The sequence below is a fragment of the Sciurus carolinensis genome, chromosome 14 (genome assembly GCF_902686445.1).
Source record: "Sciurus carolinensis chromosome 14, mSciCar1.2, whole genome shotgun sequence".
NCBI lineage: Eukaryota > Metazoa > Chordata > Mammalia > Rodentia > Sciuridae > Sciurus > Sciurus carolinensis.
The window spans coordinates 53,514,127-53,527,626 of NC_062226.1; the positions used below are offsets into that span (position 1 = coordinate 53,514,127).

General features: G+C 35.6%; 1 protein-coding gene across 10 annotated transcripts in view; it reads right to left on the reverse strand.

Annotated features, from left to right (window-relative positions):
• Cntln (centlein) overlaps positions 1–13,500 on the reverse strand; it is a 365,014-nt gene that overhangs the window by 223,483 nt on the left and 128,031 nt on the right. For all 10 annotated transcript variants that reach the window (XR_007104991.1, XR_007104992.1, XM_047524968.1 and 7 more), the window contains one exon: positions 2,736–2,898. Coding sequence is in view for 8 of the 10 variants with exons in the window: in XM_047524968.1 (XP_047380924.1) it covers positions 2,736–2,898 (163 nt within the window). In the remaining 2 variants the exon portion in view is untranslated. The remainder of the gene's footprint in view (positions 1–2,735; positions 2,899–13,500) is intronic.

Here is a 13,500-nt window from a genome sequence, read left to right on the forward strand (position 1 = left end):
TTACAGGCATAAACCAGCAAATGAAAGATATTTTTAGTGTGCTTACAAATATGGTTAAAATTTACTTGAAAACTGAAAGGAAATATTCAAAATGTTAATAGTATTTGCTTCTGGGAGATGGAATGGTACAAGATTCTATTTTTATTAGTAACTATATCTAAACTTCAAATGAAAAAGAATTGTCATGTCTCCTAAGTGTAGGCAAAATTTATAAAGTATAAATAATTTTAAAACAATTTTGAATTGAGTCAATTTGAGGATATTAATGCAAACCTTATGATCTACTATAAGGATCTAAAATAACTTCAAAATTAAAATACTATAGTGAGAACTACAATTTTAAAGTGATCATTAAGTTAAATATCAATAACTTTTACAAACATATGCACACACACACACTGCAGAAGAAATGTCTGAGGAAAAAAAAAAAAAGGAAAATGAAATTCAACCTTGAGAAATAGAGGACAAAAATAGACTAAAGAAAGAAAAGTAAGCCAATTTTTTTAAAGCAACAGATCTTAGTTGTTCTTTTTAGCTTTTCTGCCTTAACAATATTCATAAGCAACAATACATTCCATCATTTAGATGTTTCATTCTCATGTGTCTTGGAGGGGATAAACATTAGTGGGAAAGTATATTAAGTTTCAAAAATATTGAGATCAAAATTTAAGATAGGACAAGTTATCTAAGCAGGGTATAATAGTTCTCTCTCTCCAAATTTATTAAGTAGAATGGAATATATGCTGATAACGGGGGAGGCAGTTTTCAGGTACTGGAAGCAAGTACAAAGATCTTGAGGTTAAAGAATATCTGGTATGTTCAAGGAACAAAAATAAGATTAATATAGCTAAATTGGAACAAATAAACAGAAGAAAAGGTGTAGCATCACATGGGTTGTAATAAGAACATTGGCTTCTACTTTTTATGTGCTAGGGAAAAAAATGGAGGGAAAAGAGGAATAACCAGATTTAATATGCTAAGTTTTAGGAAGAATATCTTGACATGAGAGTATATTCAAAGACATAAGATCAGAGTAAAGAAAACAAGTTGCCACTGTTATAATCCATGATAGTGGCATGGAAACAATGATAACAGCAGGGGTGATAGGAAATAGAATTCTGGACATGTATTAAGACAAAGCAGAAAATAGTTAGTTTTGAACATGTTGCGTGTGAGAAGTCCATTAGGCATCAAAGCAAAGAGATTATTGAGTAAACAATTAGATATAATATTTCCTAAAGATTCAGGAAGACATTCAAGGTAGACAAATCTGCGAGTCCCCAGAACACATAAAGTATGATTTTGAAAGCATAAGTGATTGGATAAAATTATCTAGGATGTGAGTTTAAACAAAAAATAAAAGGTCCTAAGAATGAGGTCTGGGACATTTTAACATATGAGACGAAGACTAGGAAGGACCAAAAAAGAAAATAAAAAGGAAGTCAGGAACTGAAGGAAGAAAACCATTATACTGTAGTGCATTGGAAGTCAGGAAATGAACAACAACAAAACAAAAAAAAGATTTTGGGAAAGAATTATTGATGGTAACAAATGTCGAGGAAAAAATTTAAAAAGAAAGTTACTCATAAGGTGCAAATTTTCAAGTCATTTAGCAATGGAATCTAGTTTACAAACAAAAGCATGGGGGTAATTCCATCACATAAAATAAAAAGGAAGAACTGTTTTATTTCAAGCAGAGAGGATAGGCTCTACCCTCCTGTTTGGTATCATTCCTGCCCTTGGGAAAACATGAAGGCAACAGAGTATGCACACTAAAAACCACTGTATGAAAGCATCATTAAAATTATGTTTAAGAAAACAAACAACAAAATGATAAAATAAAAATGTGTTTAAAGTTTACATAATGAAGTTATTTATTCTGTGTTAATTATAGAGATTAGATTTTCATCATGCTTTTTCAGGAGAGAAGACTAAAAGAAAAAAAATCCAATTTGTAGAAAAGAAATGAATTTTACTAGTTAAACTCTTAAAATGTCACCAGCTTCAACTATTAAACAACATTGCTCTCATAGTGTTAATCCATATATAAACTAAACTATTTGCATAAATAATTTAGTAAATTATGCAAAATATATGAAAGCACTCATTTTTTTTGAAAATTACTAGCTATAATTACTGCTGCTGAGTCAGTTAGCATAACTAAGTAGCTGGGTAAGCCTACTTAAGGGGCTCCTGAAACAATAGTAAAGTGAAATGAATACTAAAAGAAACATACAAAATAAAGAGGAAAAATCCTTGAAAATTATTGATCCTGAAGATCTCATTAGCATCCCCTTTTGTGTTTGTGAAGATCTGCCAAAAAAATAATGCACAAATTTTATAATGAAAGTCTATCATAGATCATAAACTAGAATAACATTTGATTAATTTCTCATAGCAGAAGGCTAAGTAGTTCTATTTCCCAAATCCTTTCCAGTTTAGGGGTTACACCCCTAAAAGTTTCACAGTAGATGTCAAAATTTATAAATACAATAAGCTATGGAATAAAGCTCTATCTACATTATAAATGATTAAGTTCTAATAACCACAAAGAAACTGACCAAATATTAAACATTACCCTGTTGAACTTCACATACTTCACTGTGAATTTGGAAAAGAAAAAATACATGTAAAAGGGAGTAATGAAGAAATTATAAGTTTAAGAAAATGAATTCCATATATTCCCCCATGTTCATATATATAAATTTATATTTTATAAAAACATGAAAGCATACTTTTTGATATGATATACTTTCAGCTGTATGGACATCTTCCTGATTTTTCAGTACTTTTTGTGTGTCCATATTGAGAACCTGAAGCTGCTGGATCAGCTCTGCTTGCTGTGCTGTATGTGCACTGTTCTGTCTGTAAAGATTTTGCAGCTCCTGCAATTCTTTCCTGTGCAAAGCAAGCAATAAATAGAAAGAAGCATGAATAAAAATCATCTCAGTTAAATAATTGTGTTCATCTAAGGTTATAGATCAGCTTCCTATTTTTCATCTATTATTTTTTACTACAGGCAAACTTATTAATAAAAGAAATAATATATAAAGTATTTAATATTTATCACGTACACCTAGAAAGTATTGATAGAACTACTATGACTTTCAAAGGCAAATACTTATCAATTTTCTTTTATAGCTTGATAGCAATAAAAATCCTGGATATATAGTCATAGTACCACCTTCTTATTGAAATTAAGTTAACACTTCAGTTCCAAGAATTGATAAGTACTGTTGTCAACTACAGTTGTCACAGTTTTCAATAGACAGTAACCCAACCTTCCATTTTATATAATACAAAATTTTAAATATATTTTTTAAAATCCCAAAAGGAAAATAGTTTTCATTTTCAAACAAGAGTAACTTAAAACAACACTGTTAATTCTCATTTCTAACTTTATGGGCCTGACTGGGATTCCTATGATTCCTCTAATCCAATTTGAAGAAATAAATGGGACAACAGAACAAAGAAGAGCAGGACAAGGGACAACTAGTCCTTCCAAGTCACCAGGGTAAAACTGGTAAGGAGAACAAATGAACTAGTGGTGGTAATGACAGCACAAAGGGTCCAAGAGAACCACACCTCTAGTATAAACATTTCCAGAGAATTTTGTGTAGTTAATACTGAATGATGCAGATCATACAAAACTAAAGATTATTTTGAATATTCAATTCAAAGAGAAAAATACTAGGAGATATATTTCATCAAAATCCACTTTATATTACAAACTTTGGATATTGTGAGGTTTTTCCCCCCCCCTTTTTTAATAGAGGTGACAAACAGCCTGTGTGTTGAAGAAGCTAAGGTTTGAAGTGGAAACAAGATGATGAGGGAAGGAAGGAAAGATACAGGTAGGCCACATCAAGAACTTTGAACTTCCATAAAGTATAGATTTAGGGTGAGAAAAGGAAGATGGGAAAATAAGGTACATTTTCTTTTTTAATTTTCCTATATTTTTAAAAAGCTTTTTTAGTTGTTGATGAACCTTTATTTTTATTAATTTATATGCAATGCTGAGAATCGAACCCAGTGCCTCACACATGCTAGATGAATGCTCTACCACTGAGTCACAACCCCAGCCCATTTCCTATGCTTTTTATTAGTGCATTATAGTTGTACGTAATGGGGATTCATTGTTAGACATTTGTACATACATACAATAAACTATAAAAAATGACTAATATCATCTCCAGTATTTTTCCTTTCCCTTTCCTCCTGCCTCCCCCTGGTCATTCTACTCTACTGATTTCCCCTTCAATTTTCATGAGATCCTCCCATATATCTTTCTTTTCTTTTTTCCTCTTTAGCTCCACATATAAGATAAAACATACAACCCCAGACTTTGAGTTTTGCCTATTTTGCTTAACATAATGTTCTCAAGTTCCATCCATTTCCTAGCAGATTACATAATTTCATTCTTCTTCATGGTTCAATAAAACATACCACATTTTCTTTATCCATTCATCCATTGATAAGTATTTGGGCTGATTCTAAAGTTTGACCATTATGATTTGTGCTGCTATAAATGTGTATGCATGTAATATTATACTGTGCTGACAGTAATTCTTTAGGATAAATATTGAGGAATGGTATAGCTAAGTCTTATGGAGGTTCTTCCATTCCTAGTCTTTTGAGGAACCTCCATGCTGATTTCCAAAGTGGATATACTAATTTTACAGTCCCACCAATAGTATGAAAGTGTTACTTTTTCTCCAAATCCTCGCCAAAATTTATTAATTTATTATTTTCTCTCCCTCCCTCTCTCTCTCTCTCTGTCTCTCTCTCTCTGTGTGTGTGTGTGTGTGTGTGTTTTCTTTCTTTGGCAGTGCTGGGTATTGAACCCAGGGCCTCATGTATGCTAGGCAAGCATTCTACCACTGAACTATATCTCCAGTCCTATTTATGTTCTTGATGGCTGTCATTCTAACTGGAGTGAGATGAAATCTCAATGTATTTTATTTGCATCACCCTAATTGCTAACAATGTTGAACATTTTTTCATATTTCTTGGCCATTTGCATTTCTTTTGAGAAATGTCTGTTTAATTCATTTGCCCATTTATTAAATGTATTATTTCTGGGCTTTTTTCTTTTGAGGGGGTTCTTAAGTTCTTTGAGCTCTTTATATATTCTGCATATTAATCCTCTGTCAGAAGAGTAGCTAGGAAAGATTTTTCTCCTGTTATGTAGTTCTTTCCAAAAAGAATTTTTGAGATAGGAAGATCATTATTGTTTTCTCAGCAACTTCTCTTTCAGCTCAACCCCAAATTTTCTTTATTTTTTTTGAGTTGTTTCTAGAGAAACTTACCATGTTTGAAACTAAAAGAATTCATTTATTTTCCATAGTTTTGATTTTGGTCATAATTGTTCTCATTATGGGTTTTAATGCCATGATGGCATCTTTTTTCTTTTTAACAATCCTTCTGTATGTTATCCTTTTCATTTCATTCATTCAACAGATAGATGTTCTCAGAGATTCTAAAAAATAGAACCTGAGTAAGGTATTAAGTATCCATTACCTACTCGGGAGCCTCAATTACCAAGCAAAGTGAGTGAAGGAGCAAGAATTTTAGGCATAAAGAGATAAAAAGTAATTAAACATAGTGCATTATTGTGATGGCTACTTTTTATTTAAGAGCTCAGATACACTGAATTAGCCACCTAGGTTGATTCTGTACAGAGAACCCACGCCCTTGAGCAGTGTGTCAGATGGAAGAAGATAATTTAAATGACTACTGGTTTCCTTTTCTTTCTTATTCCATTGGTCAGAGTTCACTCATGCCATGTCGTGATAGCATTTTATCAAAGTATAGAACTTGTATAAAGAGACTAAGCATGCAGTGTACTGTTTGTCCTCAAGTGAAGAGCCACATTAATTGTATAAAATTGGCAAGCAAGAATGGTAATTCACAGGTTGACGCTGGAAAAGGGAGAGTCTAAGAACCAAGTGAAGTTGAAGATGAACAGATACATAAAATGTGTGTGATACAACAAATATTTATTAGGAGATAGGAACTATCTTAGGTACTCTGTGGCAATGAGAAAGAGTCCCTGCTCTCTATCATACCCTTATGTCCTGACTCTCAACTGATGTTTCAGAGAAATGTATGACTTTTTTCCCATGTTTCCTAATTCCTTCACTTGTTCCTCCCCAGGAGTATACTTTTCCTTTGTGTATGCACAATGAATTTTCTTAATTTTATTTACCCATTTCCTTTTAATAAGTCCTATTTGCTTTTCTTTATTTTGTTTTCAAATGAGGAGAAATCTACACAAATTCATTGTGTTTTTCTTGCTTCCTTATCTGGAGGTAGGAATCTTTTGTGTATCTTTTGTAATGATGGTTTAGTGATCATGAATTATTTTAGTGTATGCTTATTTTGGCAGGTCTTTTACTTTTTATTCAATTCTGAAGTACAACCTTGTTGGATATAATTATATAGTTCAGTAATTGTTTTCTTTTAGGCTTTGAGATATTGTTCCATGGCCTTCTGGCAGTTAAGAGTTTCTGCTCAGAATTCAGCTGTTATTCTGATGGGTTTACCTTTATAAGAGGCTTGGTACTGTTCTCCTGCAGGCTTTAATATTTTTGTTGTTGTTGTTGTTTTTTATTTTTGGTTGCTTAACTATAATATGTTATGGAGAGGGTTTTGTTTGTTTGAAAGTTGATGCTGTCCTTGCCTTCAGTTCCTATATGTCCACATCATTCCCAAACTGCAGAAATTTTATGCTGTTATTTCACTGAATAGTTTTTCTTTGCTACTAACTTGTAACTCTGTTCCTTCCTAAACATCTGAGTCATAACTTTGGTCTTCTAATGTTGTATGTTCTTTTTACATTTTCTTAGTTATTTTTCTTGTTACTGCCTGAATATGATATTTCATCTACCTTGTCTTCAAGTTCTAATGTGCTTTCTACTGCTTATCAAGTCTATTGGTGAAGCTTTCAACCAAATCTCTTTTTTTACTTAGTGAGTTTTTAATTTGCAAGATTTCTGTTGGTTCTTTTTCAGAATATCTTTATGTTTTATTGCTCTTTTGAAAAGATCATATTGCTAAAAGATAAACCCAATGAACTTTCAGTCATAGTGATTCTTATCTAAGGAACTGAGCCATAGGAAAAATTAAGAATGTCCCTTTAAAGACCAAGTATGATAGTAAAGACAGAGGATTTCAAACATATTCTCTATGTTAGCCTCAGATCTTCACTTGAGCATGAGTGGGTGCTTCAATGCTTAGCTATACCCCAAGCCCAGTGGAGAGAAACTGTACATCACTACATGCAGGATACAGTTATGATCAAACTTTGGCAGAGACAAAAGCCCCCAACTGATACCTGGCACCAAATAGGCACTCATGGTGGAACCTGAAGATCTACTACTAGACATTCAACACTTCAGCTACAGTCCACCCATGAGGGGTCCTAGAATGAGTTGGTCCCAAACCCTCTCAGATGACACAGTGCTTAAGAAGTAACTAGAGAGTATACCTCATATACTCCACTCTCTACATCATACCTGCCTGATGTACCAGAGTGACACCAATCACAAGTCCAAAAAAGAAAGCGGGTCCCTCCAGTTCCAACACTATACACAGAGTCAAAATCCACTAACCAGACTACAAAGTCACAGGGAAATCACAGTATGAAGTTCATTTGGAATTAAACCTAATACTACTATACAATAAACCAATATCCCACAGCATTATGTCAAGGAAAGACTGCTGAATAAGAAGACCCTCATATAATAGTGGAAGAGATAGCCATTCAAACAGATGTACAAGTTTCAAAAGAGAAAGATGAAAAAACAAGGCAATATGACTTCTCCAAAAGTTCATAACTCCCCAGTACCTGAATCTGTAGATATGGAAATAAATGAAATACTGAAGAATTCAAAACATGGATTGTTTAAATAATCAGTGAACACAAAGAAGATACAAATAAGTAGCTGAATAAATTAAGGAAGAAATGCAGAATACAAAAGATCTGCCAAAATAAGCATACATTAAAATAATTCATGATCACTAAACCATCATTACCAAAGATACACAAAAGATTCCTACATCCAGATAAGGAAGCAAGAAAAACACAAACAAAAGCACACTGGAAAGAAAAAAATCTTACTAGAAGAGTGGTCTGGAAAGAATAAATATTACAAGTCCAGTGTTAAAAAAAAATGAGCAATATACAAATGTCAAACATGATTACTTCAGAAAACTATCAAATCTCAAATGAATAAAGAAAAGAAGAAATAAATATAGAATTCTCAAAACAATCAAAAGAAAAACAATAAAATGACAGGAACTAGTCAATTTCTTTCAACAGTACCTCTTTGCGAATGCTAGGTGAGTGCTCTCCAAGCGGAGCCACCGCTTCAACTTTCAACAGTACCTCTAAATGTAAATGATCTGAATGCTTCAATTAACAGAAACAGACTAGCTGATTAGATTGAAAGACAAGACCCACTTGTTTGTTGATTGAAAGAAACTCATTTCATTGGCAAAGATATACAGACTAGAAGTGAAAGAAGGGTGATATTCCAAACAAATGGAGAGTGAAAGCAAGCAGGAGTTGCTATACTTTTATTTGACAAAATAAAACTTTAAATTTTCTAGAAGAGACAAGGAAGGTCACTACATATTGATAAAGGGGAAAATCCATCAAGGAGATAAAGTGATTATAAATAAATGTGAACTGAATGTTAAAGTATTTTATAAAACATATACCATATGACTTAAAGGGAAAGATAGAACCCAATACAATAATAGCGGTTAACTTAAATAGTTCACTCTTACTAAATAGATACATCTTTCAGATAGAAAAAAATAAATCAGAGAAAAATTATACCAGACATCAAATGAACTTATCCAACATCTACAGACTATTTCATCAAAAATTATAAGTATTCTTTTCATCAATACACAGAATTCTCTCGAAAACAGATCACATTTTAGGCCATAAAGCAAATCTCAGCAAATTTTTTAAAACTGACACAAGTTCTTGATCAGACCATAACAGAATTAAATTAGAAATCAACACTAAGAGAAACATCATAAATTATACAAACATACAGAAACTGAACAATAAAAAATTTTTCATAACAATGTATCTATATATATTATTTGAACAAGCAGTGAGTCACTGAACAAATCAGCAGTAAATTTTTAAAATTTCTAGAATCAAATGAAAATGAAAATACCACTTATCAGAACACAGTGAAAAGCAGTTATAAGAGGGAAGTTTATAGTTATATGTGCCTACATTAGAAAAATAATCTTATGATATATATATATCTTATGATATATATATATAAAGGCCTGAGAAAAACAAGGAAAAAAACAAACCAAAGTCAGTAAGAAAAAAGAAGTGATAAAGTTCAGAGCTGAAATTAATAAAGAGTAAAAGGCCAATACAAAGAATCAATGAAATGAAGAGTTGGTCCTTTGAAAAGATAAACAACACTAATAAATTCTTAGCCAAATAAACCAAAAGAAAGAAAGAGACAATCCAAATTAATAAAATTAAAGAAGAAAAAGGAGATATTATAACAGCTATTACTGAAATCCAGTTAATCATCAGGGAATGTGTTGAAAAACTATACACCAATATATTGGAAAATCCAGAAGAAATCAGCAAATTTTTGGATGCATATGGCCTTCTAAACATGAACCAAGATGATATTAAAAGCCTCAACAGATCCCTAACAATTAATAAGATTAAAGCAATAGTAAAAATCTCCAAACAAACCAAGACTAGATGGATTCACTGGTAAATTTTACCAGATTTTTTTTTTTTAGGTAAATCTACTTTTATATTTAAAGATATAAACAATTATATTCAAATAATTGCTATAAACAATTCCCAAACACAGAAAATAAGTGAGGTTACAAAAAACTTAGACAATATTATTAGCCATCCTGACCTTTGACATTTATAGAACCCTTTACCTAACAATAGTACAATATACAGTCATGTCAGGTGAACCTGCAACTCTTACAGATAGCCCATATTCTGGGAAATACAAATGATTCATACCTTATGAGTACATACCTTATGACTGGTATGTATTCTGAAATGGAGTTAAATTAGAAATTAACAGAAAAAAATAAAGAAAATCCTGAAATATTTGGAAACTAACACACTTCTAAAGAGAGACATGTTAAGAGATTTATAAAGAAATTTTAAAGATTTTAAAGATTTTAAACTTAATTAAAATGAAAACACAATATGTCAAGTTTCATGGGAGGGAACTAAAAGTCCTTATGGAACAATGCTACCATGATGTACCTATATTAGTAAAAAAATAAAAACCCCAAAGGTGTCAAATGAAGGACACCTTTCATATGAAAAAGTAGCAAAAGAGAAATGAAATCTAATAAAAGCTGAAGGTATTAGTAAAGGTCAGACTGAAAGAGAAAAAAACAGAAAGTGGAGAAATTAATGAACCCAGGTGCTGTAAGATCATAATATTTATTATAAATCTTTTATCAAAACTGATCAAGAATTAAAAATTCTGTATAGACACCACCAGTATCAGAATAAGATGAACACAAATAATCAGAGTAAAAGAAGCTAGATACCTCAGGATGTATTGCATTAGTTCACACATATAAAATCCAGGCAATAAAAACAAACCTGCAGTAACAGTAGATCAGCGATCACCTGAGGACAGGAAAGGGATAAATTATAAAGGGAATCAAGAAACTCTTGGCTCCACAGGTGCAAATATGTATCAAAACTTGAGACTGTACAGTATAGTTATATCCCATCTGTTGCAGAAAATATTTAGAATGACATCTGTCAGTGACCTTAGCCATGAGAGACAAAGGTATGGGAGTCTTGAGAATTTCTGCAAATCCCCCTAAAGCCAGAGTGATGGAAACATTTGTGGAGAAACTTTTTTTTGAGATAGGGGTCTCATTATGTGGCCCAGGCTGTCTTGAACTCCTGAGCTCAACTGATCCTCCTGCCTCAGCCTTCTGGGTAGCTGGGGCTACAGGTATGGCACCACACCTGGTTACTATGGATATACTTTCCATCCCTATAGTCTGTTGCACTCTCTTAACTCCCTGTTAATCAGGGTCCTGTACTATGGTTCCCACCTGGTCCTTCTTTGGGACACCAGAGGTATCTGCCTACCAAATGACATATTTCCGGTCCTAAGGGTCAAGTTATCCTCAAAAGGGCTGGAAAATATGAAATATCCTCTGACAATAAGAGACCCAATTTAAAACACTACAGGATTGTCAAACTCCCACTGCTTAGGGTGACTTTGGTCATATAAATACTAATGGTATACAGACCCCAAGATCACACCTGCAAAGGTGAGTATTCTTTCCTAGGAGAGAGCAAGCACCAATGCAAGGGAGGCTGACGCTAGAATGAGGGCTATTCTTTGCCATCCCTACAAGCATCGTCAAGACAAACACTAGAGCTCTCACAAAAGCTCTTCATCCCTTCATGGCAGTGAATTCTGCTCCCAGACCAACCAACAAAGTTAACAGAATCCCCCAGACTAAAAGTAATATAGAAATTAAGGCATCTGAGCCAAACCAGAACAATCTAAGGCAGGCAGTTTCAGGTTAGATCTCTGAGAAACTGGGCCGATCCACCACAGTTGCCACCTGAGACCAACAATGTCCATGCAGAAAGAAAATCTGTGCTGGCAGCTGGCAGAATTCTACAGGCCAAAACCTGGCCAAGTCCAGGTTAATCTAGCCAGGGGAGAGGCAGGAGAGAGCGAGGGTGCTCCATGGCCTTGGGCTACTGATGACCCAGCTGAGGGGCTCAGAGGTGTGGCACTCACTGCGCACTGGAGTGCACAACAGGACTCAAGTGCCAAAACAGTGCCTCCTCAGAGGCGATGCCAGTGATAGGATTCTAGCAAGGGTCTGTGCAGGTCAAAATTGCAGCAAAGTCCCGGAGAGCTTCCTACACAGCTGGCATTCAGGAATTCCCCAGGGCAGATGTGTGATTGCCTGAGGCTCAACCTCTGGCCGAGGGCTACACAACAAAAACTGCTTTCTGATCTGTTCTCGGGTACCAGTCATGCCGAACAAGGGCATGGCTGCACCTGCAAACTAAGGCCTTGCTCCAGTGTGGACTTTCCAGTGGTGGATAAGGGAAGCCCTTTGCCTGAAGGCCTTCCCACACTCACTGCATTTATATGGTCTTTCTCCAGTGTGAATCCTGTGGTGCTGAACAAGTACATGTTTGTGGCTAAAGGCTTTTCCACATTCACTGCACACATATGGCTTTTCACCATTGTGAACCCTCTGGTGTGCAATAAGATCAGAGCTTTGGCTAAAGAACTTCCCACATGCAATGCATTCGTAAGGCCTTGCTCCAGTGTGAACACTCCAATGTTTAATGAGCCTGTATTTGTGACCAAAGTATTTTCCACATTCGCTGCACTCATAAGGCCTTTCTCCAGTGTGAACACTCTCATGCTGAACAAGTGTGGACTTGTGGCTATAGGCTTTCCCACATTCACTGCATTTGTAAGGTCTTGCTCCAGTGTGGACTCTCGGGTGTACAATAAGGTTAGAGCTATGATTGAAAACCTTCCCACATACGCCGCATTCGTAAGGCATTTCTCCAGTGTGGATTCTCTGATGCTGAGCAAGTATGGGCTTGCGGCTGAAGGTTTTCCCACATTCACCACATGCATAAGGCCTTTCTCCAGTGTGGACTCTCTGGTGTTGAACAAGTGAGTCTTTGCGGCTGAAGGCTTTCCCACATTCACTGCATCTGTAATGCCTCTGTCCACTGGGAAAGGTCTCCTCATACTTGGTGTCACCAGGTGGATCCCACTCACTGTGAGGGTGACGGTGCAGGAAAATGCTTGAGCTGCCTGGGGAGTCTTTACAACCCTTTCTTGTCATAAAAGGCATCTCTGAGGGTTGGACAGGACAGTGGTTCCCAAGAAAGGTACTGCCCTTGTCCCTTCTAACGGGTTTCTCTTCACTGGGCTGCTTCTGGAGCTGGTGGGGGTTCGCACTGAACCAGTACTGCTTCCCACATGCCATACACAAGTAGGTTTCTGCCCAGGATGTGTTTCCTGGTGCTTGGCGAAGTGTGAAATGTCTTTCAAGAGCCGACCACACCTCGCACAGGGGTGGGAGTCCTGGGTAGAAGAGCCTCCCTTGGGAGTCCTGGTTTGTGAAACTCCCTCTATAAAAATGCTCTGCTTAGGTGCCTCCTCATCCTGCACTCCACGCCAACAGCCTAGAGTCTCTCTGGCAATGGCTGGAGTATTGTCCACCCAATCAGGTTCCCAGGGCTCACTGCCCAGCTCCAATGAAGCAGCTCTATAACACACGGAAGATGCACGTCCCAGGGAGGCCATAAGGGCAAAGTTCTCCAGCATCATGTCGCGGTACAGGAGCCGCTGAGCCGCATCAAGGAGCGCCCACTCTGCCTGGGAGAAGTGCACGAACACATCTTCAAAGTCCACCCGCTCCTGCACGCGGTCAAGCGGCACGGCCGCAGCCATCGGGCCC